At 53.1% G+C, this 24821-nt stretch overlaps 2 protein-coding genes and 1 non-coding gene across 4 annotated transcripts in view; all 3 read left to right on the top strand.

Annotated features, from left to right (window-relative positions):
• Positions 1-6525: 6525 nt before the first annotated feature.
• On the top strand, positions 6526-9468 carry ZNF574 (zinc finger protein 574; the record flags this gene model as incomplete). The annotated part of the gene is made up of 2 exons (XM_074533831.1): positions 6526-6707; positions 6739-9468. Coding segments are annotated over exons 1-2 (2856 nt in total), but the record flags the coding sequence as incomplete, so codon positions are not given.
• A 26-nt stretch (positions 9469-9494) lies between these two features.
• On the top strand, positions 9495-11147 carry LOC106630619 (uncharacterized). 2 transcript variants are annotated; one of them, XR_012578388.1, is made up of 4 exons: positions 9495-9849; positions 9880-10074; positions 10330-10404; positions 10630-11147. It is a non-coding gene; the product is annotated as an uncharacterized LOC106630619 (transcript). The 2 variants fall into 2 exon arrangements; XR_012578389.1 differs by lacking the exon at positions 9880-10074 and having other exon boundaries at positions 9504-9849.
• Positions 11148-12419: 1272 nt separating this feature from the next.
• GRIK5 (glutamate ionotropic receptor kainate type subunit 5) overlaps positions 12420-24821 on the top strand; it is a 51323-nt gene continuing 38921 nt past the window's right edge. Inside the window, exons 1-6 of the mRNA XM_074533862.1 lie at positions 12420-12512; positions 18074-18213; positions 20351-20515; positions 21947-22017; positions 22586-22612; positions 24644-24809. Of these exons, the coding sequence (XP_074389963.1) occupies positions 18108-18213; positions 20351-20515; positions 21947-22017; positions 22586-22612; positions 24644-24809 (535 nt within the window). The 5' untranslated portion in view covers positions 12420-12512; positions 18074-18107. The remainder of the gene's footprint in view (positions 12513-18073; positions 18214-20350; positions 20516-21946; positions 22018-22585; positions 22613-24643; positions 24810-24821) is intronic.

Here is a 24821-nt window from a genome sequence, read left to right as displayed (position 1 = left end):
ACGAGCAGAAAGGAGAAAATGGACAAAAATGGCAAGAAAAGGAGAAAAATGGATTAGAATGGACTAAAACTGGTCAAGCATGGTCGGACGAGGAGAAAATGGATTAAAAAGGGAAGAAAAGGAGAAAAAAGGACAAAAAATGGACAAAAATGTACAGAAAATGAGAGGAAAGGACACAAATGGTCAAAAGTGGCCAGGAAAGGAGAAAAATGGACAAAACTGGTCAAAGTGGCCAGAAAATGACAAAAATCTGGCCAAAAATGGTCAGAAAAGGACAAAAAAGTGGCAAAAAAATGGCCGGAAAAAGAGAAAAATGGACAAAACCTGGTCAAGGATGGCCAGAAAATGCCAAAAAAGGACAAAAAGTGGCAAAAAAGGCCAAAAATGCCAAAAAAGGGCAGCAAACGCCCCCGAAATGCCAAAAAAAGGACAAAAAGAGGCGCCAAAGGCCCAAAAAAGCCAAACCTCAGCCAGGCAGCACCAAAAAGGCCCCGAATCGGCGTTTTAGACCAAAAACGGGGGGAGGGGCCGCCCCTCCCCCGCCCCTCCCCCCCCCCGCAGCTGGAATGAACCAAAAAGGGCCCCAAAGGGGGGGGAGGGGCCCCAAATACCTCAGAACTGAAACCAAAAATTGGGGGGGGGGGAACATCGGGGGGTGGGCGGGGGGGGGGGTGGGGACGTCATGGCGGCCATGGCGGCCATTTTGGCCGTTGTCATGGTGATCATGGCGGCCATTTTGGCAGTTGCCATGGTGCTCTCAGCGGCCATTTTGGCCGTTGCCATGGCGGCCATTTTGGCTGTTGCCATGGCGATCATGGCGGCCATTTTGGCTGTTGCCTTGGTTGTCATGGTTACCATGGCGGCCATTTTAGCCGTTGCCATGGTTTTCATGGTCACCATGGCGGCCATTTTGGCCGTTGCCATGGTCATGGCGGCCATTTTGGCCGTTGCCATGGTGCTCATGGTAGCCATGGCAGCCATTTTGGCCGTTGCCATGGCGGCCATTTTGGCCGTTGCCATGGTCATGGCGGCCTTCATCACCATCATGGCAGCCATCGTCATCCTCACCATGGCGCCCACCTTGTCCCCACCCCTCTGACGCCACCACCCTCGCCCCATGACGTCACCGCCACGCCCAGTGACGTCACCACCCCCTCCCCCCCCATTTCCAATTCCTGCAGCCAAAGAGGCCCCGGGAGGGGGCGGGGCTCCCCCTTGGCCCCTCCCCCCCCGGACAGAAAATACCTCAGAGACAACCAAAGACCCCTCCCCCACCTGGGGGGGGATCCCGCCCCTCCCCCACACTCGATTTGGGGGGCGGGGCCTCAATTTTGGGGGGATTTCCCCCAAATTTTGGAGCCGCCCCTCCCCCGTTTTTTGGGGTTTTCTCCGTTTTTTTGGGGGGGAGGGGCCGGGTGGGGGAGGGGGGGGATTTGAGGCCCCTCCCCCCCACTTTGGGCTCCGCCCCCCTCCCTCACCCCCCCCTCTGCTGTTGGGGGAGGGGAGAAGCCAAAGACGCCCCTCCCCCCACCCCCGTTTTGTACCGGAACCGACCCAAAATCGGTTCAGAAAAAAAAACAAACCAAAAAAAAAAACCTCAAAAAACTCAAAAAAGCAAAAAAAGAGAAACCCATAAAAAAACCCAAAAAAAGCCAAAAAAATAAAAACAACAAAAAAAAGCCAAAAAAGCAAAAAAAAAAAAAGCCAGAAAAAACCAAAAAAAAAAATAACAGAAACCAAAACGACAAAAACCTCAAATCCCACCCCAAAAATCCGGGGAGGGAAAAAACTACGAAAAACCAAAATGAAAAATTAAAGACCAAAAAATAAAAACAAAAATTTTAAAAAACCAAAGAAAAAAAAAAAAGACCAAAAAAAGCTGGAAAAGGCCAAAAAAAGCAAATAAAAAAAAAAAAAGGGAATTTTTATGGAAGCCCCGCCCCCACCCCCACAGGGTTTATTTTTGTCACATCTGGACACGCCCCCTTTTAAACCACGCCCCTGCCATTATGACGCCACAAATGTGGCCACGCCCCTTTAACCTTAAATGGTCACTCTCAACCCCACCCATTTAAATTCATGGCCACGCCCCTTTTACCCCAAACAACCTGGTATGACCACGCCCCCTTCCCTTAGCCCCGCCTCTTTAAGCTCTGCCCCCTCCCCTCATTGATTGTAGTGGGGTTTTGATTTTTGGGGGATTTTGTTGTCGTTTTTGGGGGATTTTTTGGGATTTTTTGGGGTTTTTTGGTTTTTCGTCGTTGTTTTAATTTCGATTTTTTTCCGTTGTTTCTTTTTTCCCGTTTTTCCGCCTTTACCAGCGTCGGACGCGGGAAAAATAAAAAAAAAAAGTGAAACAAAATGAAAGAACAAATTTAATTTTGTCTGTACGGAGTCCGCTCCCTTTCTGCTGTGATGGAACTGTCCGGGCACCCCAGGACCCCTCTTGGTACGGCCCAGACCCCTCCCCAAAATTCATTTGGAATAATCCAGACCCCCCAAATCCATTTGGGACAGTCACACCCCCCTAAAATCCATTTGGAACCACCCAAACCCTTCTAAAATTCCCTTTTGGAATACTCCAGAGCCCCCCAGAGTCCTCTTGGTACAGCCCAGGCCCCCCCACATCTATTTGGTACGACCAGACACCCCCAGATCCATTTTAGAATCGTCCAAACCCCCAAATCCATTTGGTATGGCCGAAACCGCCCCCAAAAATCGATTTGGAATCGTCCAGACTCCCCCCCAAGTTCTTTTGGAACAGCCCAAGCACCCCAAATTCCCCACACACATTGGTAAGTCCAGTCCCCCAAAATCCCCATTTGGGATGTCCCAGACACCCCCCCTCAGAACCCTCTTGGTACAATCCCGATACCTACCTCCAAATCTCGGCCTGGTACATCCCAGCCCCCCCCTCAAATCCCCATCTTGGTACGCTCCAAGCTCCCTCACATCGCCCTTGGTCCGTTCCAAACCGTCTCAAACCCCGCCCAAATCGCGCTGTTTCCACCCCCGCGAGGCCGCACTTGTCCAGTCCGTGGCCCCCCTCGCCAGCCCTGCCCTTGACGCCCCCAAAATTCCTCATTTTCCCCCCAGAAAAATCATTTTTTTGGTACGTCCCCACCCATTCAGCGCCGCCTTGGTTCCTCCCGCTCCCAAAATGGCGGAACGCCCCGCCTCTGACGTCACCGCGGCAGCTTGCTGCGCTCTGATTTGCCCGCCGTGCGACGGGCGCGGAGGAGGCGTCCAATCAGAGCGCGCCTTGTTGGGGTGTGCCGGCGGAGGGGGCGGGGCCTCGTGAGGGAGAGCGCGAGCGGGGCGAGGTGAAGGGGGGGGGAGGAACCGGGAGGGTTTTGGGGCAATTTCGGGAAATTTTGGGAAATTTTGGGGGGTCCTGGGGAGGGGCCGGGGCTGTTTGAGGGGTCCGGGGGGGGCTGAGGGGATTTGGGGTTTTCTGCGGGGGTTTTCGGAGATTCGGGGGGGAACACTTTGGGTTTTTTTAAGGGAATTTTGGGGTTTTCTGGGCCTTTTCAGGATATTTTGGGGGGATTCTGAGGGGATTTTGGGGGTTGGTTCCTCTCGCTGCCCTCCGGTTTCTCTTCCCCCTCCTCAATTTTCCGTTTTCCCCCCATTTCCCCCCGGCCTTTTCCGCATTTTCCCCACCCCCGGTCCCCATTTCCTCCCCGTTTGTCATTTTCATTTTGCCTCCAATTTTTCCCTTCTCTTCCCCATTGTTCCCAATTTTCCCCTTTTTAACCCCATTTTCCCCATTCCCTTCGCTTTTTTTCTACATTTCCTCCCATTTTCATTTCTCTAACTTGGTTTTTCCCCATTTCCCTCCCATTTCCCTCCCATTTTTCCCAAGTTTCCACCATTTCCCTGCCCATTTCCCCCCTTTTATTTCCCCATTCCCCCCTTTTTATTCCCCATTTCCCCCCTTTTTCTCCCCATTTTTCCTCTTTATTTCCTCCTTTCCCATTTTCCCCCTTTTTTCCCCGTTTCCCTCTTATTTTCCATTTCCCCCCTTTTATTTCCCCTTTTAATTCCCCATTTTCCCCTCTTTTCTCCCCTATTTCTCCTCCTTTTTTTTTGCCATTTTTCTCCATTTTTCATCGTTTTTTTCACCATTTTAACTTATTTTTCCCCATTTCTCTCCATTTCTCCCCCCTTTTTTCCCTTTTTTCCCCATTTTTCCTCATTTCCCCCATTTTCCTCCCTCTTATTTCCTAAATTTTCCCACTTTATTTCCCTATTTTCCCCCTATTTTTACCAATTCTCTTCATTTTTTCACTGTTTTTTCACCATTTTAACTTATTTTTTCTCCATTTCTCCTCCTTTTTTCCCCATTTCTCCCCAAATTTTCCCATTTACTTCCCCTTTTCCCCCATTTTTCTTCTTTTTTCCACTGCTTTTTCACCCTTTTAACTTATTTTTTCCCAATTTCTCCCCCTTTTATTTCTCTTTCCCGCCTCATATTTCCCCCTTTTTTCCTTCACTTTTTCCCCCATTTTTCTTCGTTTTTTCACCGTTTTTTCACCATTTCTGCCCCCTTTTTCCCTTTTTCCCCCTCTTTCCCATTTCCCCCCTTTTTTTTCCCATTTCCCCCCAAATTTTCCCATTTCCTGCCCCCTTTTTTCCCCCTTTTTCTCCCCTATTTCCCCTTCTTTTTTCACCATTTTTCTTCATTTTTTCACCATTTTTTCACCATTTTAACCCATTTTCCCCCCATTTCTCCCCCCTTTTTTTCCCTTTTGTTCCCCATTTCCTGCCCCCTTTTTTCCCCCCTTTTCCCCATTTTTCCCCCCTTTTACCCCCATTTTTCTTCATTTTTCCACCGTTTTTTCACCATTTTAACTTATTTTTTCTCCATTCCTCCCCCTTTTTTCCCATTTCCTAGCCCCTTTTTTACCCCCCTCTTTTCCCCTTTTTTCTTCATTTTTCCACCGTTTTTTCCCCATTTTAACCCATTTCTCCCCCATTTCTCCCCCTTTTATTTCCCTTTCCCCCCTCACATTTCCCCCTTTTTTCCCCCCCTATTTCCCTTATTTTTCTTCATTTTTCCGCCGTTTTTTCCCCATTTTAACCCATTTTTCCCACATTTCTCCCCCCTTTTTTCCCTTTTGTTCCCCATTTCCTGCCCCCTTTTTTCCCCCCTTTTTACCCCCATTTTTCCCCCTTTTTACCCCCATTTTTCTTCATTTTTCCGCCGTTTTTTCACCATTTTAACTTATTTTTTCCCCATTTCTCACCCTTTTATTTCCCTTTCCCCCCTCACATTTCCCCCCTTTTTTCCCCTCCTATTTCCCTTATTTTTCTTCATTTTTCCACCATTTTTTCACCATTTTAACTCATTTTTCCCCATTTCTCCCCCCTTTTTTCCCTTTTGTTCCCCATTTCCTGCCCCCTTTTTTCCCCATTTTCCCCCCTTTTACCCCCATTTTTCTTCATTTTTTCGCCGTTTTTTCACCATTTTAACTTATTTCTTCCCCATTTCTCCCCCTTTTTCCCCCATTTCTCCTCCTTTTCCCCCTGATTTCCCCCCTATTTGCCCCCCTATTTCCCTTATTTTTCTTCATTTTCCCGCCGTTTTCCCCCCATTTTAACCCATTTTTCCCCCATTTCTCCCCCCTTTTTCCCCCTCATATTTCCTCTATTTTTCCTCCCCTTTTCCCCCCTTTTTTCCCCCTTTTTTCACCATTTTAACTTATTTTCCCCCCATTTCTCCCCCTTTTTTCCCATTTCCTGGCCCCTTTTTTACCCCCCTCTTTTCACCATTTTTCTTCATTTTTCCACCGTTTTTTCAACATTTTAACTTATTTTATCTCCATTTCTCCTCCTTTTCTCCCCATTTCCCCCCAAATTTTCCCATTTACTTCCCCCTTTCCCCCCCCTTTTTCCCCCATTTTTCTTCATTTTTCCACCGTTTTTTCACCCTTTTAACCTATTTTCTCCCAATTTCTCCCCCTTTTATTTCCCTTTCCCCCCTCACATTTCCCCCTTTTTTTCCCCTCCTATTTCCCTTATTTTTCTTCATTTTCCCGCCGTTTTTTCCCCATTTTAACCCATTTTTCCCCCATTTCTCCCCCTTTTTTCCCTTTTGTTCCCCATTTCCTGCCCCCTTTTTTCCCCCATTTTCCCCCCTTTTACCCCCATTTTTCTTCATTTTTTCACCGTTTTTTCACCATCTTAACTTATTTTTTCCCCATTTCTCCCCCTTTTATTTCCCTTTCCCCCTTCATATTTTCCCCTTTTTTCCTCCTGTTTTTTCACCATTTTTCTTCATTTTCCCGCCCTTTTTTCCCCATTTTAACCCATTTTCCCCCCATTTCTCCCCCTTTTTTCCCCTATTTCTCCCCCTTTTTCCCCCCCTTTTCCCCCCCATATTTCCCTTATTTTTCTTCATTTTCCCCCCGTTTTTTCCCCATTTTAACCCAATTTTTTCTCCATTTCTCCCCCCTTTTTTCCCCATTTCTCCCCCTTTTTCCCCCCTTTTACCCCCATTTTTCTTCCTTTTCCCCCCATTTTTTCCCCATTTTAACCCATTTTTTTTTCCCAATTCCCCCCGATTTCCCCCCAAAAAGATGTCCACCCCGGAGGAAACCCTGCTGCTCCTCGAGCACCGCTACGTCTGCTCCGAGTGCTCCCACCTGTCGGCCTCGCTGGAGGAGGCGCTGCTGCACCACCAGCAGCACCTGCAGCCCCCCCGAGCCCCCTCCCCAAATCCCGCCGGGCCCCCAGACCCACCTGGGCGAGACCCCCAGCCAGTTCCAGTGCCTGGAGTGTGGGGCGCTGCTGCTGACACCGGGGCAGCTGCTGGAGCACCAGGAGCTGCACCTCAAACTGCTGGGGACCCCCGGGGACCCCCCAAAACCGCCCCCAAATTCCTCCTCCATCCACCACCACCAAGAGCTCCACCTGAAATTTTTGGGGGATCCTCCAAAACCACCCCAAAATTCTTCAGGTGTTCACCAAGAGCTCCACCTCAAATTTTTGGGGGATGCTCCAAAACCGCCCCAAAATTCTTCAGGTGTCCATCAAGAGCTCCACCTCAAATTTTTGGGGGATCCTCCAAAACCACCCCCAAATTCCTCCTCCATCCACCACCAAGAGCTCCACCTCAAATTTTTGGGGGACCCCCCAAAACCCTCCCCAACCTCCTCCTCCATCCATTTCGAGTGCCCCGAGTGCCGGGCGCTGTTCCAGAGCCAGGAGCTGTGGCTGGCTCACCGCCAGAGCCACCGAAACGCCGGGAATTCGCCCCAAAACACAGCCAGGGTGGACGTGGAGCACTCGTACCGCAAGCAGAGCGCCGGCGGCGCCGAAATCTGCGCCGAAATCACCGCGGAGGCACCAACCAGCACCGATGGCTCCATCCAGCTCCTCCTTTATGAGTGTGGCGAGTGCCTGCAGCTCTTCCAGAGCCCCAAGGACTTCCTGGAGCACCAGGTGACACATCTGGCGCCCCCTGTGATGCCGGAACCGCCACCACCGGAACCGCGGTGCCAGCACTGCCGGGAGCTGCTGCCCTCGGCGCGGCTGCTGCGGCGCCACCTGCGCTGCCACGCCCTGGGCGCCTTCCAGTGCCCGCTGTGCCCGCGGGTGCTGCCGGACCCGGCCGAGCTGCGCCGGCACCGCGCCGCCCACGCCGGCGACTCGCTCTTCCTGTGCCTGGACTGCGGGCTGGCGCTGGACACGGAGGCGGCGCTGCTGGCGCACCGGCGCGGCCACGGCGTGGCGGAACCGCTGCACCGCTGTCCCTGTGGGAAAACCTTCGGCAACATGACCAAGTTCCTGTACCACCGGCGTTCCCACAGCGCCGCGCCCGCCTCGGCGGCCATGGCGGAGCCGGCGCCGGAGCAGCCCGAGGCGGGGCTGGAGTGCGGCGCGTGCCGCAAGGCGTTCCCGAGCGCGGCGGCGCTGGCGCGGCACCAGCGCTTCGTGCACCGGCTGGAGCGGCGGCACCGCTGCGGCGCCTGCGGCAAGATGTTCAAGAAGTCGTCGCACCTGCGCAACCACGCGCGCACGCACACCGGGGAGCGGCCCTTCCCGTGCCTGCAGTGCGGCAAGAGCTTCAACTCGCACGCCAACCTGACGCGGCACCACCTGACGCACACGGGCGAGCGGCCCCACGAGTGCCCCGAGTGCCACAAGCGCTTCGCCCAGAACTCGACCCTGCGGCAGCACCTGCAGCTGCACCTGCGGCGCTTCCCGCACCGCTGCGGCGACTGCGGGCTGCGCTTCCAGCGGCCGCACCGGCTGCTGCTGCACCGCGCCCACCACAGCGGAGAGTTCCCCTATAAATGCCCGCAGTGTGGGCGGAGCTTCCTGCTCCGGAGGCTGCTGGACGTGCACCTGCTGGGCCACTCGGGCCGGCAGCCAATGAGGTGCGAGGGCTGCGGGGCGGCGTTTGCCTCGGCGGCGGCGCTGCGCGAGCACCGGTGCAGCCAGGCCGGCTGGAAGCTGGAGTGCGGCACGTGCGGGAAGAAATGCAGCACGGCGGCGCGGCTGCGGGCGCACGAGAGGACGCACGGCGTGGGCGGGGACGGCGAGGTGGACGGCGAGGGGGCGGGGTCCAAGATGGCAGAATCCAATATGGCGGCGGGGTCCAATATGGTGGTGGAACCCAGTATGGCGGTGCAATCCAATATGGCGGTGGAATCCAACATGGCGGTGGAATCCAATATGGCGGTGCAGTCCAATATGGCGGTGCAATCCAATATGGCGGTGGAATCCAGTATGGCGGTGGGGTCCAATATGGCGGTGGAATCCAAGATGGCGGTGCAGTCCAACATGGCGGTGCAATCCAACATGGCGGCAGGATCGAAGATGGTTCCAGGATCTAAAATGGTTTCGGAATCCAAAATGGCGTCGGAGTGCAAAGCGGCTGCGTCTGCCGTTGTGGAGGGCAGAATGGCCGCCGGCGGACTTCCTGCCGGATCCAAAATGGCTGCCGGCGAACTTCCTGTGGAATCCAAAATGGCTACCGGCGAACTTCCTCTGGGATCCAAAATGGCCGCCGGCCGATCTGCCGGCCCCAGACCCTGCCCGCCGCCCCTTTTTGACCCCAAAAAGCGCCATTTCGGGCCGAAAAACCTGGAGTGCGAGCAGTGCCGGAAGCTGTTCAGCACCGAGACGTCGCTGGCCGTGCACCGGCGCATCCACACGGGCGAGCGGCCGTACCCGTGCCCCGAGTGCGGCAAGGCCTTCCGGCAGTCCACGCACCTCAAGGACCACCGGCGGCTGCACACGGGCGAGCGGCCCTACCGGTGCCAGGAGTGCGGCAAGAGCTTCGCCATCGCCGTGCGCCTGGCCGAGCACCGGCGCATCCACACGGGCGAGCGGCCCTACCGCTGCCAGGAGTGCGGCAAGAGCTACCGCTCCTTCTCCAACCTCTGGAAGCACCGCAAGATGCACCGGGCGGGCGGTGGTGGGAAAGGGGCTGGGGGCTCGGGGGGTCCGCAGGGGGAGGGGGTGGTGGGGGGGGTGGGGGGGTCTAAGGAGGTTGTGGTGGTGGGGATGGGGGCTTCAGTCCATGGGGAGAACCTGGCTGGGGTTGGGTTGGGGTCTTCAAACCATGGGGACAACATGGTTGGGGTCCCACATGTTCCGAAGGAGGAGGTTGTGGTTGTGGGTCTGGGGTCTTCAGGCCATGGGGAGAACCTGGTTGAGATGGGGATGGGGTCTTCAGGCCATGGGGAGAATGTGGTAGGGGTTGGGTTGGGGTCTTCAGTCCATGGGGAGAATCTGGTTGGGGTCCCGCATGTTCCAAAGGAGGAGGTTGTGGTGGGGATGGGGGCTTCAAACCATGGGGAGAACCTGGTTGGGGTCCCACAGGTTCCAAAGGAGGAGGTTGTGGTGGGGATGGGGGGTTCTAAGGAGGTTGTGGTGGTGGGGATGGGGGCTTCAGGCCATGGGGAGAACCTGGCTGGGGTTGGGTTGGGGTCTTCAGGCCATGGGGACAACATGGTAGGGGTCCCACAGCCTTCACAGGACATTGTGAAGGTCATGGTGGGGATGGGGGCTTCAGGCCATGAGGAGAACATGGCTGGGGTCCCACAGGTTCCAAAGGAGGAGGTTGTGGTGGGCATGGGGAGTTCTAAGGAGGTTCTTGTGGTGGGTCTGGGGTCTTCAGACCATGGGGAGAACATGGTAGGGGTCCCACAACCTTCACAGGACATTGTGAAGGTCATGGTGGGGATGGGGTCTTCAGGCCATGGGGAGAACCTGGCTGGGGTCCCAGAGGTCCATGAAGAGAAGGTAATGGTGGGTCTGGGGTCTTCCAGCGAGGTTCTGGTGGTGGGATCGGGCTCCTCGACGGGGTCAGGGGAGGTTGTGGTTGTGGGTCTGGGGTCTCCGGTCCATGGGGAGAACGTGGTGGGGGTCCCACATGTTCCAAAGGAGGAGGTTGTGGTGGGTCTGGGGTCTTCAGACCATGGGGAGAACGTGGTTGAGATGGGGACGGGGTCTTCAAACCATGGGGAGAACATGGTTGTGAGTCTGGGGTCTTCAGGATGTGGGGAGAACGTGGTGGGGGTCCCAGAGGTCCATGAAGAGAAGGTAATGGTGGGTCTGGGGTCTTCCAGCGAGGTTCTGGTGGTGGGATCGGGCTCCTCAGGGGGGTCTGGGGAGGTTGTGGTTGTGGGTCTGGGGTCTCCGGTCCCCCAGGTCACAGGAGAGAAGGTGGTTGTGGGTCTGGGGGCTTCTGGGGAGGTTGTGGTGGTGGGATCGGTGCATGGGGAGACCCCCGAGGAGACCCCAATGGTGGGTCTGGGGTCTTCACCCCATGGGGAGACCCTGGTTGGGGTCTCAGAGACCCCGATGGAGACCCCAATGGAGACCCCAATTGTGGGTCTGGGGTCTTCAGGGTGTGAAGAGACCCCAATGGAGACCCCCAAGGAGACCCCAGGTGTGGGTCTGGGGTCTTCAGCCCCTGAGGAGACCCCAGCCCAGAATTTAAACCCCCAAACCCTTCAAGAGACCCCCAGGGACCCCCAAATTCATGGAGGGACCCCCGAGATGGTCCCAGACCCCCCGAAAAATCCCCAAAATTTTGGGGTGGTCCCAGAGCCCCCTAAAGACCCCCAGGACCCCCCAAAGTGACCCCAAATTTGGGACTGAGACCCCCCAAAATGACCCCAAAATTTGGGGTTGGGACCCCCCAAAATTTGGATTTGGAACCCCCCAAAATTACCCCAAAATTTGGGTTTGGGATCCCCCAAAATTTGGGATTTGGACCCCTGAAAATGACCCCAAATTTGGATTTAGGACCCCCAAAATGACCCCAAATTTGGGTTTAGGACCCCCCAAAATGACCCCAAAATTTGGGGAGGGGGAGGGGCCAGGAGGGAAGGGGGCGGGGCCGTGGGGGAGGGGGCGGGGCTGTTAATGAATTATTAAAATTAAAAGAAACCGACCCAAAGTTGTGTTCTGATAGGGGGAGGGGCTGGGTTGGCCACGCCCACTGCTGTCAATCATAGTGGTGTGGCCACGCCCACAGCTGCTGTCCAGAGCTCTTTAGCCACGCCCAGAGCTGTCAATCACCATCTTAACCACACCCATAGCAACCAATCTGAGCTCTTTAACCACGCCCACAGGGACCAATCAGAGCTCTTTAGCCACGCCCACAGCGGCCAATCACAGCTGTCAATCAGAGCTCTGTAGCTACACCCACAGCAGCCAATCACCCCCCTTTAGCCACGCCCACAGCGGCCAATCAGAGCTGTCAATCACCCCTGTTTAACCACGCCTCTGGCTGCTAATCAGCGCTCTTTAGCCACGCCCCGAGCTGTCAATCACTGAACTTTAACCACGCCCCCAGCAGCCAATCAGAGCTGTCAATCACTGCACTTTAACCACGCCCATAGCAATCACTCAAAGCTGTCAATCAGGGCTCCTTGGCCACGCCCAGAGCTGTCAATCACTGCTTCATAGCCACACCCACAGCGGCCAATCAGAGCTCTTTAACCACGCCCCATCAGCCAATCACATCTCTCTAACCCCGCCCACTCCCACCAATCCCATCCCATTTCCCCTCTTTGGCTCCTCCCCTTTAGCTCCTCCCCCTCCTTTAAGCCCCGCCCCCGGACTGTCTCACCCTTGGGGGGGGGTCTCCATCCCCCTCCCAAAATCCCAAAAAAAACCCAAAAAAATCCCCCAAAAAAATCCCCAAAAAACCCCAAAAAATCCCCCAAAAATCCCCCAAAAAACCCTCAAAAAATCCCAAAAAAATCCCCAAAAAACCCTCAAAAAAATCCCAAAAAATCCCAAAAAAACCCCAAAAAATCCCCAAAACCGGGGAGGGGGGGAAGGAAAATTTTGGGTTAAAAATCGAGGGGGGGCGAACCCAAAATTTTGGCCAAAATTTCCCCTTTTTTCCCCCCCCTGTTCCCGCCGGCGCACGGAGCCGCTGCCTGAGGCCCCGCCCCTCGCCCCGCCCCCCGCCCCTCCCCCACCCCCCCACGAGCCCATCCCCCACCCCCGGGCCGGGGGGGCTGCGGCGGCCGCGCGGCCTCGTGAGTAACGGGGGGGGGGGGGGGAGGGGAAATTTGGGGCGAAAAACGGGAATTTGGGGAGGGGGCGGCAGGGAGAGGGGGAGGGGGAAATTTGGGGGGAAAAAAGGGAATTTTGGGGTTTTTTTTGGGGGGGGGATTTGGGGAGGGGGCAAAGGGAGAGGGGAGGGGGGAGATGGGGAAATTTTGGGGATTTTTTGGGGGATTTTTTTGGGGTTGTTTTTGGTTTTTTTGGGGGATTTGGGGAGGGGGCACAGGGAGAGGGGAGGGGGAGATGGGGAAATTTTGGGGATTTTTTGGGGGATTTTTTGGGGGGATTTTTTGGGATTTTTTGGGGATTTTTTTGGGGATTTTTTTTGGGATTTGAGGAGGGGGCGGCGGGACGGGGAGTGGGGGGGGGGGGGAGGAGAAATTTGTGGGGAAAAAAAGGGAAAATTTGGGAAATTTTGGGGGGAAAAATTTTTGGGGGAGAATTTGGGGAGGGAGGGAGGGGGCGCCGTAAAATCAACCCCGGTACCGGAACCGGGATCGGAACCGGGATTCGGTACCGGGACCGGGATTTGGGGTCGGGATTCGGAACCGGACCGGGATTTTGGATCGGTACCGGGAATCGGGATCGGAACCGGGATTCGGTACCGGAACCGGGATTTGTGGATCGGAACCGGGATTCGGTACCGGAACCGGAATTTGGGGTCGGGATTCGGTACCGGGATCGGGATTTGAGGTCGGGATTCGGTACCGGGAATCGGGATCGGAACCGGGATTCGGAACCGGAACCGGGATTTGGAATCGGTACCGGGAATCGGGATCGGAACCGGGACCCGGGAATGGCCCCGCCGGTTCGGGATCGGTACCGGGACCCGGGAATGGCCCCGCCGGTTCGGGATCGGTACCGGGATCTGGGTTCGGTACCGGAATCCGGACCCGGGATCGGTACCGGGATCGGCGCCCCCGGTACCGGGATCAGGACCCAGGTTCGGCCCCTCGGTACCGGGATCGGTCCCGTTCTCGGTCCCGGTTCCGGGCCCAGCCCCCGCCGCCGGTACCGGAGCCACCCCCGGGCCCGCTCCCGGTGCCGCCCCCGCGCTGCCGGTACCGGAACCGGAACCGGAACCCGAACCAGAACCGACCCCGCGCTCCTCAATCGCATCCCCGGTACCGGAACCAGAACCGACCCCGGTACCGGCCCCGCTCCTCAATCCCGGATCCGGCCCCGCTCCCGGTACCGATCGCGGCTCCATCTCCTGGTCCCGGTTCCGGTCCCGGACCCATCCTCGCTCCCGGTACCGATCGCGGCTCCATCCCCGGTTCCGGTCCCATTCCCGGTCCCGATCCCGGTCCCACTCTCGGTTCCATTCCCGGTCCCCGTTCCCGATCCCCGTCCCGGTTCTGGTTCCGTTCCCGATCCCGATTCCCGGTCCCGGTTCTGATCCCGGTCCTGGTTCCGGTCCCGGTTCCGGTTCTGGTTCCGTTCCCGATCCCGATTCCCGGTCCCCGATCCCGATCCCGATTCCCGGTCCCATTCCCGGTCCCGGTCCCGGTTCCGGTTCCCAGTCCCCGTTCTGATTGATCCCGGTCCCATTCCCGGTCCCGGTTCCGGTTCTGATTGACCCCGGTTGTGGTCCCGGTCCCGGTTCCGTTCCCGATCCCGGATCCATTCCCGGTTCCGGCCCTGTTTCCATTGCTGGTCCCGGTTCGGGGTCCATTCCCAGTCCCGGTACCGATCCCGGACCCATTCCCTGTTCCGGTTCCGGTTCCGGTCCCGTTCCCGGTCCCGGTTCCATTCCCGGTTCCGGTCCCGGTTTTGACTCCCAGTTCCGGATCCACTCCCGGTTCCGGTTCCGATTCCGTTCCCGGTTCTGGTCCCATCCCCGGTTCCATTTCCGGTCCCATCCCCGGTTCCGGTTCTGATTGATCCCGGTTCCGGTTCCGATTCCGTTCCCGGTTCCGGTCCCATCCCTGGTTCCGATTCTGTTCCCGGTTCCGGTCCCGGTTCCGGTCCCGGTTCCGGTTCCATTTCCGGTCCCATTCCCGGTTCCGGGCCCGGTTCTGATCGATCCCGGTTCCGGTCCCGGTTTTGACTCCCACTCCCGGTTCCGGTTCCGATTCTGTTCCCGGTTCTGGTCCCGGTCCTGGTTCCATTTCCGGTCCCATCCCCGGTTCCGGTTCCGGTTCCGGTTCCGGTCCCGTCCCCCCCCAGAGTGGGGGAGGGGCTGTGGGGGAGGGGCCGCCCCCGGTTCCCCCCTCCCCCCCCCCCCCCGCCGTTGCCAGGCAACCGCAGCATCCCCGGAGCCGGAGCCGTTGCCTGGCAACCGTTACCGGGGCAACCGGAAATGGGGGAGGGGAGGGGGGAACCCCGGGGAGCCCCAAAATCCCCGGGAATGGCCCCAAAATCCTCAGGAATGGCCCCAAAATCCTCAGGAATGGCCCCAAAATCCCGGGGAGCCCCAAAATTTTCGGGAATGGCCCCAAAATCCCCGGGGAGCCCCAAAATCCCCAGGAATGGCCCCAAAATCCCCAGGAATGGCCCCAAAATCCCCGGGAATGGCCCCAAAATCCCCGGGGAGCCCCAAAATCCCCGGGGAGCCCCAAAATCCCCAGAAATGGCCCCAAAATCACCAGAAATGGCCCCAAAATCCCCGGGAATGGCCCCAAAATCCCCGGGGAGCCCCAAAATCCCCGGGAATGGCCCCAAAATCCCCAGAAATGGCCCCAAAATTTTCGGGAATGGCCCCAAAAATGGGAGAGGGGGGAAGGGGGAGGGGCGAGGCCCAAAAGGCCCAAAATAGCCCCAAAATAGCCACAAAATAGCCCCAAAATAGCCCCAAAATAACCCCAAAAATAACCCGAAAATAGCCCCAAAATAGCCCCAAAAATAGCCCCAAAATAGCCCCAAAATAGCCCAAAAATAAGCCCAAAATAGCCCCAAAATAACCCCCAAAATAACCCCAAAATAACCCCAAAATAGCCCCAAAATAGCCCCAAAATTAATCCCAAAATAGCCCCAAAATAGCCCCAAAATAACCCCGAAATAGCCCCAAAATAGCCCCAAAATAGCCCCAAAATAACCCCAAAAATAGCCCAAAAATAACCCCAAAATAACCCCAAAATAGCCCCAAAATAACCCCAAAATAACCCCAAAATAGCCCCAAAATAGCCCCAAAATAACCCCAAAATAGCCCCAAAATAACCCCAAAATAACCCCAAAATAGCCCCAAAAATAACCCCAAAATAACACCAAAATAGCCCCAAAATAGCCCCAAAAATAACCCCAAAATAACACCAAAATAGCCCCAAAATAGCCCCAAAATAACCCCAAAAATAACCCCAAAAATAAACCTAAAATAGCCCCAAAATCAACCCAAAATGAACCCGAAATAAACCTAAAATAAACCCCAAATAAACCCAAAATAAACCCGAAATAAACCCCAAAATCGCCGAAAATGAACTCGAAAAAATAAACCCAAAATAGCCCCAAAATAAACCCAAAAATAAACCCAAAAATAAACCCAAAAAAACCCCGAAATCGCCCAAAATGACCCGAAATTGCCCAAAATGACCCCGGGACCCCCCAGAGCAGGGCCCGTTTTGGGGAGGGGTCTCGGGGCCATTTTTGGGTCATTTTTGGGTCATTTTCGGGTTATTTTGGGTTATTTTTGGTTATTTTGGGTTATTTTGAATTTATTTCGGGGATTCTTTTGGGTTATTTTTGGTTGCTTTGGGGTTATTTTGGGTTATTTTGGGTTATTCTGGGATTGTTTGGGTTCATTTGGGTTCATTTTGGGATCTTTTGGGACATTTTGGGTTATTTTTTGTGATTTTGGGATTATTTAGGATATTTGGATTTATTTCGGGTCATTTTGGGGATTTTTTCGGGGTCATTTGGGGATAATTTTGGGGATAATTTTGGGTTTATTTTAGGTCATTTTTGGGGTTATGTGGGGTTTGATTTTGGGGATTATTTTGGGGTTGTTTTGGTTCGTTTTGGGTTTCTTTTGGTTTATTTGGGGATAATTTTGGTTTATTTTGGGTTTATTTTGGGGGATAATTTTGGGGTAATTTTGGTTTATTTTGAGTTTATTTTGGGGGTAATTTTGGGATAATTTTGGTTTATTTTGGGTTTATTTTGGGGATTATTTTGAGTTTATTTGGGGTTATTTTGGGGATAATTTTGGTTTATTTTGGCTTTATTTTGGGGGATAATTTTGGTTTATTTTGGGTTTATTTTGGGGATTATTTTGAGTTTATTTTGGGGTAATTTTGGGATAATTTTGGTTTATTTTGGGTTTATTTTTGGGATTATTTTGGGATAATTTTGGTTTATTTTGGGGATTATTTCGAGTTTATTTGGGGATAACTTTGGGATAATTTTGGTTTATTTTGGGGATTATTTCGATTTTATTTGGGGATAATTTTGGGTTATTTTGCATTTAATTTTTGGATTTTTTTCAGATCCTTTGGGTTTATTTCGATTTATTCCGGATTTTTTTTTCTTTTTTTTGGGTTTATTTTCCATGAATTTGGGTGGGGGTCTCCCAAATGAGGAGGGGGCGATGCCGGGCCCCGCCCCCCAATACCCCCGGGATATTTGGGATTAATTTGATTTATTTTGATTTATTTTGATTTATTTAGGATTTTTTTTTTGGTTTATTTTCCATTAATTTGGGTGGGGGTCTCCCAAATGAGGAGGGGGCGATGCCGGGCCCCGCCCCCCAATAACCCCGGGATATTTGGGATTAATTTGATTTATTTCGGATTTTTTTTGGGTTTATTTTGATTTATTTCGGATTTTTTTTGGGTTTATTTTCCATTAATTTGGGTGGGGGTCTCCCAAATGAGGAGGGGGCGCTGCCGGGCCCCGCCCCCCAATAACCCCGGGATATTTGGGATTATTTGGGTTTATTTTGATTTATTTCGGATTTTTTTTGGGTTTATTTTGATTAATTTCGGATAATTTCCATTAATTTGGGTGGGGGTCTCCCACAGGCGGCCGGAGCCCCCCCCAAATGAGGAGGGGGCGATGCCGGGCCCCGCCCCCCAATAACCCCGGGATATTTGGGATTAATTTGATTTATTTTGATTTATTTTGATTTATTTAGGATTTTTTTTTGGTTTATTTTCCATTAATTTGGGTGGGGGTCTCCCAAATGAGGAGGGGGCGATGCCGGGCCCCGCCCCCCAATAACCCCGGGATATTTGGGATTATTTTGATTTATTTTGATTTATTTCGGATTTTTTTTGGGTTTATTTTCCATTAATTTGGGTGGGGGTCTCCCAAATGAGGAGGGGGCGATGCCGGGCCCCGCCCCCCAATAACCCCGGGATATTTGGGATTAATTTGATTTATTTTGATTTATTTCGGATTTTTTTTGGGTTTATTTTCCATTAATTTGGGTGGGGGTCTCCCACAGGCGGCCGGAGCCCCCCCCAAATGAGGAGGGGGCGATGCCGGGCCCCGCCCCCAATAACCCCGGGATATTTGGGATTAATTTGATTTATTTTGATTAATTTCGGAATTTTTTTTGGGTTTATTTTCCATTAATTTGGGTGGGGGTCTCCCGCAGGCGGCCGGAGCCCCCCCCAAATGAGGAGGGGGCGATGCCGGGCCCCGCCCCCCCCGCGCTGCTGCTGCTGCTCCTGGCGGGAGCCGCGACCCCCGCGGGCCCCCCCGGGGGCAGGGCCGGGACCCCCGCGCTGCGCATGGGTGAGGATTGGGGCGAAAAACCGCGATTTTGGGAAAATTCGGGGCTGTTTTTGCGGTTTTTGGGGGGTTTTTTAGCGGTTTATCGGATTTTTATCGGGGTTTTTTGGGTCTGGGGGTTTCCGGGGGTCCCTGACCCGTTTCTGCCCTCCCTCAGCCGCCATCTTGGACGAGCGCGGGGGATTTGGGGTAATTTTGGGTTATTTTGGGTCATTTTTGGGGTTTTTCTGGTGTAATTTTTTTGGAATTTCTGGGAATTTCGGAGTTTTTTGGGTCTGGGGTTTCCGGGGGTCCCTGACCCGTTTCTGCCCTCCCTCAGCCGCCATCTTGGACGAGCGCGGGGGATTTTGGGTCATTTTGGGTCATTTTTAGCATTTTCTGCAGGTTTTTTGCGGTTTATCGGATTTTTATCGGGTTTTTTTTGGGTCTGGGGGTTTCCTGTGCCCCCTGACCCATTTCTGCCCTCCCCCAGCCGCCATCTTGGTCGAGCGCGGGGAGGATTGGGTGGGATTTGGTTAATTTTGGGTCTCTTTTTGCAGTTTTTTGGTGGTTTTTTAGCGGTTTATCGGATTTTTTCGGTTTTTTTTGAGGGAATTTCGGGGTTTTTTGGGTCTGGGGGTTTCCGGTGCCCCCTGACCCGTTTTCTGCCCCCCCAGCCGCCATCTTGGACGAGCGCGGGGGATTTTGGGTCATTTGGGGTCATTTTTAGCAGTTTTATGCCGTTTTTTTGCGGTTTATTGGAATTTTTTTGGGTTTTTTTGAGGGAATTTCGGGGTTTTTTTTGGGTCTGGGGGTTTCCTGCGCCCCCTGACCCATTTCTGCCCTCCCTCAGCCGCCATCTTGGACGAGCGCGGGGGGGATTTTGGGTCATTTTGGTCATTTTTTGCAGTTTTTTTGTGGTTTTTTAGCGGTTTATCGGATTTCTATCGGGTTTTTTTGGGTCTGGGGGTTTCCTGTGCCCCCTGACCCATTTCCGCCTCCCCCAGCCGCCATCTTGGACGAGCGCAGGGGATTTTGGGTCATTTTGGGTCATTTTGGGTAATTTTTAGCATTTTCTGCAGGTTTTTTGTGGTTTATCGGATTTTTTCGGGGTTTTTTGAGGGAATTTCGGGGTTTTTTGGGTCTGGGGGTTTCCGGTGCCCCCTGACCCATTTCTGCCCCCCTCAGCCGCCATCTTGGACGAGCGCGGGGGATTTTGGGTCATTTTGGGTCGTTTTGGGTCATTTTTGGGGTTTTTGGTGTAATTTTTTGGGAATTTCAGGGAATTTCGGGGTGTTTTGGGTCTGGGGGTTTCCGGGGGTCCCTGACCCGTTTCTGCCCTCCCTCAGCCGCCATCTTGGACGAGCGCGGGGGATTTTGGTTAATTTTGGGTCATTTTTAGCAGTTTTTTTGTGGTTTTTTAGCGGTTTATCGGATTTTTATCGGGTTTTTTTGGGTCTGGGGGTTTCCCGCGCCCCCTGACCCATTTCCGCCCCCCCCCAGCCGCCATCCTGGACGAGCGCGGGGGATTTTGGGTCATTTTGGGTCATTTTTAGCAGTTTTTTTGTGGTTTTTTTGCGGTTTATCGGATTTTTATCGGGTTTTTTTCGGGTCTGGGGGTTTCCTGCGCCCCCTGACCCATTTCTGCCCCCCCCAGCCGCCATCTTGGGCGAGCGTGGGGAGGATTGGGTGGGATTTGGTTAATTTTGGGTCTCTTTTAGCAGTTTTTTTGCGGTTTTTTAGCGGTTTATCAGATTTTTTTCGGGTTTTTTTGAGGGAATTTCGGGGTTTTTTGGGTCTGGGGGTTTCCGGTGCCCCCTGACCCGTTTCTGCCCTCCCCCAGCCGCCATCTTGGACGAGCGCGGGGGATTTTGGGTCATTCTGGGTCATTTTTTGCAGTTTTTTTGTGGTTTTTTAGCGGTATATCGGATTTTTATCGGGTTTTTTTGGGTCTGGGGGTTTCCCGCGCCCCTGACCCATTTCCGCCCCCCCCCAGCCGCCATCTTGGACGAGCGCGGGGAGGATTGGGTGGGATTTGGTGAACTTTGGGTCTCTTTTAGCAGTTTTTTGGTGGTTTTTTAGCGGTTTATCGGATTTTTATCGGGTTTTTTTGGGTCTGGGGGTTTCCGGTGCCCCCTGACCCATTTCCGCCCCCCCCCAGCCGCCATCTTGGACGAGCGCGGGGGCTGCGGGCGGGGGGAGCGCCTGGCCCTGGCCCTGGCCCGCGAGCGCGTCAACGGCCCGGGGGGGGGGCGGCCCCCGGCCCGCCTGGAGCTCGAGGTGTTCGAGCTGGAGCGCGACAACCAGTACGAGACCACCGACACCAGTACGGACCCGTTATACTGGGATGGACTGGGAGGGACTGGGAGGGGACAATGGAGGGGCTGGGGGGCGGTTTTGGGGGGTTTTGGGGGGTTTTGGGGGGTTTTGGGGTCACTGGTTTATACTGGGAGCACTGGGAGCTCGAGGTGTTCGAGCTGGAGCGCGACAACCAGTACGAGACCACCGACACCAGTACGGGACCGGTTATACTGGGATAGACTGGGATGGACTGGGAGGGGACAATGGAGGGGCTGGGTGGCGGTTTCGGGCGGTTTTGGGGCGTTTTGGGGGGTTTTTGGGGGGTTTTGGGGGGATTTGGGGTCACTGGTTTGTACTGGGAGGGACTGGAAGGGGACAATGGAGGGACTGGGGGGCGGTTTTGGGGGGTTTTGGGGGGTTTTGGGGGGATTTGGGGTCACTGGTTTGTACTGGGAAGGGATTGGGAGGGACTGGGAGGGCGCTGCAGTTCCCAAAGGCGCCACCAGGGGAGCAGCGAGTGCACGGAGGGAACTGGAATGGAACTGGGAAAGGGTTAAAGGGAGATCTTGGGTTACTGGTTTGTACTGGGATATACTGGGATGGACTGGGAGGGGACAATGGAGGGGCTGGGTTGGGGATTTGGGGGGATTTGGGGTCACTGGTTTGTACTGGGATAAACGGGGAGGGCGCTGCAGTTCCCAAAGCGCCACCAGGGGGAGCTGTGAGTGCATTGAGGGAACTGGGATAAACTGGGAGGGGATTTGGGGTTCAGGATTTGGATTTGGGGAATTTTGGGGGGATTTTGGGGGGTTTTTGCATTCTGGGGTTCAGGATTTGGGGTTCAGGAGAATTCTGGGATGGGATTTGGGGTGAATTTACGGGATTTTGGGGTTCAGTGTGTCAGATCCTGTCCGAGGGTGTGGTCTGGGATTTGATATTTGGGGTGAATTTGGGGATTTTTGTGGGGATTTTTGGGGGATTTGGGGTTCAGGGTTTAGGGAATTCTGGGGTTCAGATTTGGGGTGAATTTGGGGATTTTGGAGGGGATTTTGTGGGGATTTTCGGGGGGATTTGGAGGGATTTGAGGATTTGGGGTGAATTGACGGGATTTTGGGGTTCCAGTGTGTCAGATCCTGCCCAAGGGCGTGGTCTCGGTGCTGGGATTTGGGGGGAATTTGAGGAATTTCGGGGGGATTTTTTGGGGGGATTTTGGGGGGATTTTGGGTTCAGGGTTTAGGGGAATTGTGGGGTTCAGATTTGGGGTGAATTGACAGGATTTTGGGGTTCCAGTGTGTCAGATCCTGCCCCAGGGCGTGGTCTCAGTGCTGGGATTTGGGGGGAATTTGAGGAATTTTGGGGGATTTTTTGGGGGGATTTTGGGGGTATTTGGGGTTGAGGGTTTAGGGGAATTGTGGGGCTCAGATTTGGGTGAATTGACGGGATTTTGGGGTTCCAGTGTGTCAGATCCTGCCCAAGGGCGTGGTCTCGGTGCTGGGTCCGGCCGCCAGCCCGGCCGCTGCGGCCACGGTCAGTCACATCTGCGGGAGAAGGAGGTGAGAGACCCCAAAAACGCCCAAATTCACCCCAAAAATCACCCCAAAAACCCTAAAAACCACCCAGAAAATCACCCCAAAAATCGCCCCAAAAATCACCCCAAAAACCCTAAAAACCACCCAGAAAATCACCACAAAAATCACCCCAAATCCCCCAAATTCCCCCAGCTCGGTCACATCTGCGGGGAGAAGGACGTGAGAGACCCCAAAACCGCCCAAATTCACCCCAAAAAATCACCCCAAAAACCCTAAAAACCACCCAGAAAATCAGTGCAAAAATCACCCCAAAAATCACCCCAAAAATCGCCCCAAAAACCCTAAAAACCACCCAGAAAATCACCACAAAAATTGCCACAAAAACACCCAAAAAATCCCATAAAACACCCAAAAAAACCACACCAGAAACTCAAAAAAATCACCCTAAAATTCGCCCCAAAACACCCAAAAGCCACCCAAAAAATCACCCCAAAAACCCTAAAAACCACCCAGAAAATCACCCCAAAAATCGCCCCAAAAACCCCAAATCCCCCAAATTCCCCCAGCTCGGTCACATCTGCGGGGAGAAGGAGGTGAGAGACCCCAAAAACGCCAAAATTCACCCCAAAAATAATCCCCAAACCCATCCTTTAATTCACCCCAAAAAAACCCCAAAATCACCCAAAAAATCACCCCAACAATTACCCCAAAAACCCCAGAAATCCCCCAAAAAAATCACCCCAACAATTACCCCAAAAAACCCCAAAATCACCCAAAAAATCACCCCAACAATTACCCCAAAACCCAAAAAATCCCCCCCAAAATCACCTCAACAATTACCCCAAAACCCCTAAAAACCACCCAAAAATCACCTCAACAATTATCCCAAAAAAACCCAAAAAATCCCCCAAAAAATCACCCCAACAATTATCCCAAAACCCCTAAAAACCACCCAAAAAATCACCTCAAAAATTACCCCAAAAATCACCCAAATCCACCCAAAAAAATCACCCCCAAACCCCAAATCCCCGATTTTCGGGCTCATTTTGGTGCTGATTTTGGGTTTTTTGGGGTGGATTTTTGGGCCGATTTTGGTGCTGATTTTTGGGGTGATTTTGTGGCCGATTTGGGGGATTTTGTTGCTGATTTTGTTGCTGATTTTGGTGCCGATTTCACTGATTCTGTTGCTGGTTTTGATGCTGATTTCAGGGGTTTGGGTTGGAATTTTGGCCTGATTTTTTTGCTGATTTTGGGGTTTTTGGGGGTGGATTTTGGGCCGATTATTCGTGCAGATTTTGGGGATTTTGTTACTGATTTCTGTGCTAATTTTGATGCTGTTTTTTGCTGATTTTGCTGCTGATTTCTGTGCTGATTTTGGGATTTTGGAACTGATTTTGGTGCTGATTTTGGGGTTTTTTGGGGTGGATTTTGGGCCGATTTCGGTGCTGATTTTGGGGATTTCCTTGCTGATTTCTGCGCTGATTTTGGTTCCAATTTCACTGATTCTGTTGCTGATTTTGATGTTGATTTCAGGGGTTTGGGTTGGAATTTTGGCCTGATTTTTTTGCTGATTTTGGGGTTTTTTGGGGTGGATTTTTGGGCCGGTTTCGGTGCTGATTTTGGGGATTTGGTTGCTGATTCTGCGCTGATTTTGGTGCTGATTTTGTTGCTGATTTCTTTGCTGATTTTGGGATTTTGGGACTGATTTTGGTGCCGATTTCGGGGTTTTTTGGGGTGGATTTTTGGGCCGGTTTCGGTGCTGATTTTGGGGATTTGTTTGCTGATTTCTGTGCTGATTTTGGGATTTTGGGACTGATTTTTTTGCTGATTTTGGGTTTTTTTGGGGTGGATTTTTGGGCCGGTTTCGGTGCTGATTTGGGGGATTTTCTTGCTGATTTCTGTGCTGATTTTGTGCTAATTTCACTGATTCTGTTGCTGATTTCAGGGGTTTGGGTTGGAATTTTGGCCTGATTTTTTTTGCTGATTTTGGGGTTTTTTGGGGTGGATTTTTGGGCCGATTTCGGTGCTGATTTTGGGGATTTTCTTGCTGATTTCTGTGCTGATTTTGGTGTTGTTTTTTGCTGATTTCCTTGCTGATTTCTGTGCTGATTTTGCTGCTGATTTTGGGTTTTTTTGGGGTGGATTTTGGTGCTGATTTTGGGGTTTTTTGGGGTGGATTTTTGGGCCGGTTTCGGTGCTGATTTTGGGATTTCTTTGCTGATTTCTGTGCTGATTTTGGTGCTGATTTCTGTGCTGATTTTGGGATTTTGGGACTGATTTTTTTGCTGATTTCGGGGTTTTTTGGGGTGGATTTTTGGGCCGATTTTGGTGCTGATTTTTGGGGATTTCGTTACTAATTTCTGTGCTGATTTTGCTGCTGCTTTTGCTGATTTTGGTGCTGATTTCGGGGTTTTTTGGGGTGGATTTTGTGGGCCGGTTTTGGTGCTGATTTTGGGGATTTTCTCACTCATTTCTTTGCTGATTTTGGTGCCGATTTCAGGGGTTTGGGTTGGAATTTTGGCCTGATTTTTTTGCTGATTTTGGTGCTGATTTTGGGGATTTCATTACTGATTTCTGTGCTGATTTTGGTGCCGATTTCACCGATTTTCTGGTTTCGTCCCCAGATCCCGCACATCCGCGTGGGCCCCGAGGACGCCCCCCGGCCGCCCCTGCTCCGCTTGGCCGCGCTCAGCCTGTACCCGAGCAACGAGGACGTGAGCCAGGCGCTGGGGGGGCTCCTGCGCAGCCTCCGCGCCCCCCCGGCATCGCTCATCTGCGCCAGGGCCGAGTGTGAGAGATTGG

This window comes from Zonotrichia albicollis, unplaced genomic scaffold (assembly GCF_047830755.1).
Source record: "Zonotrichia albicollis isolate bZonAlb1 unplaced genomic scaffold, bZonAlb1.hap1 Scaffold_115, whole genome shotgun sequence".
In the NCBI taxonomy this organism is placed as follows: Eukaryota; Metazoa; Chordata; class Aves; order Passeriformes; family Passerellidae; genus Zonotrichia; species Zonotrichia albicollis.
This window is presented reverse-complemented; position numbering and strand designations above follow the sequence as displayed.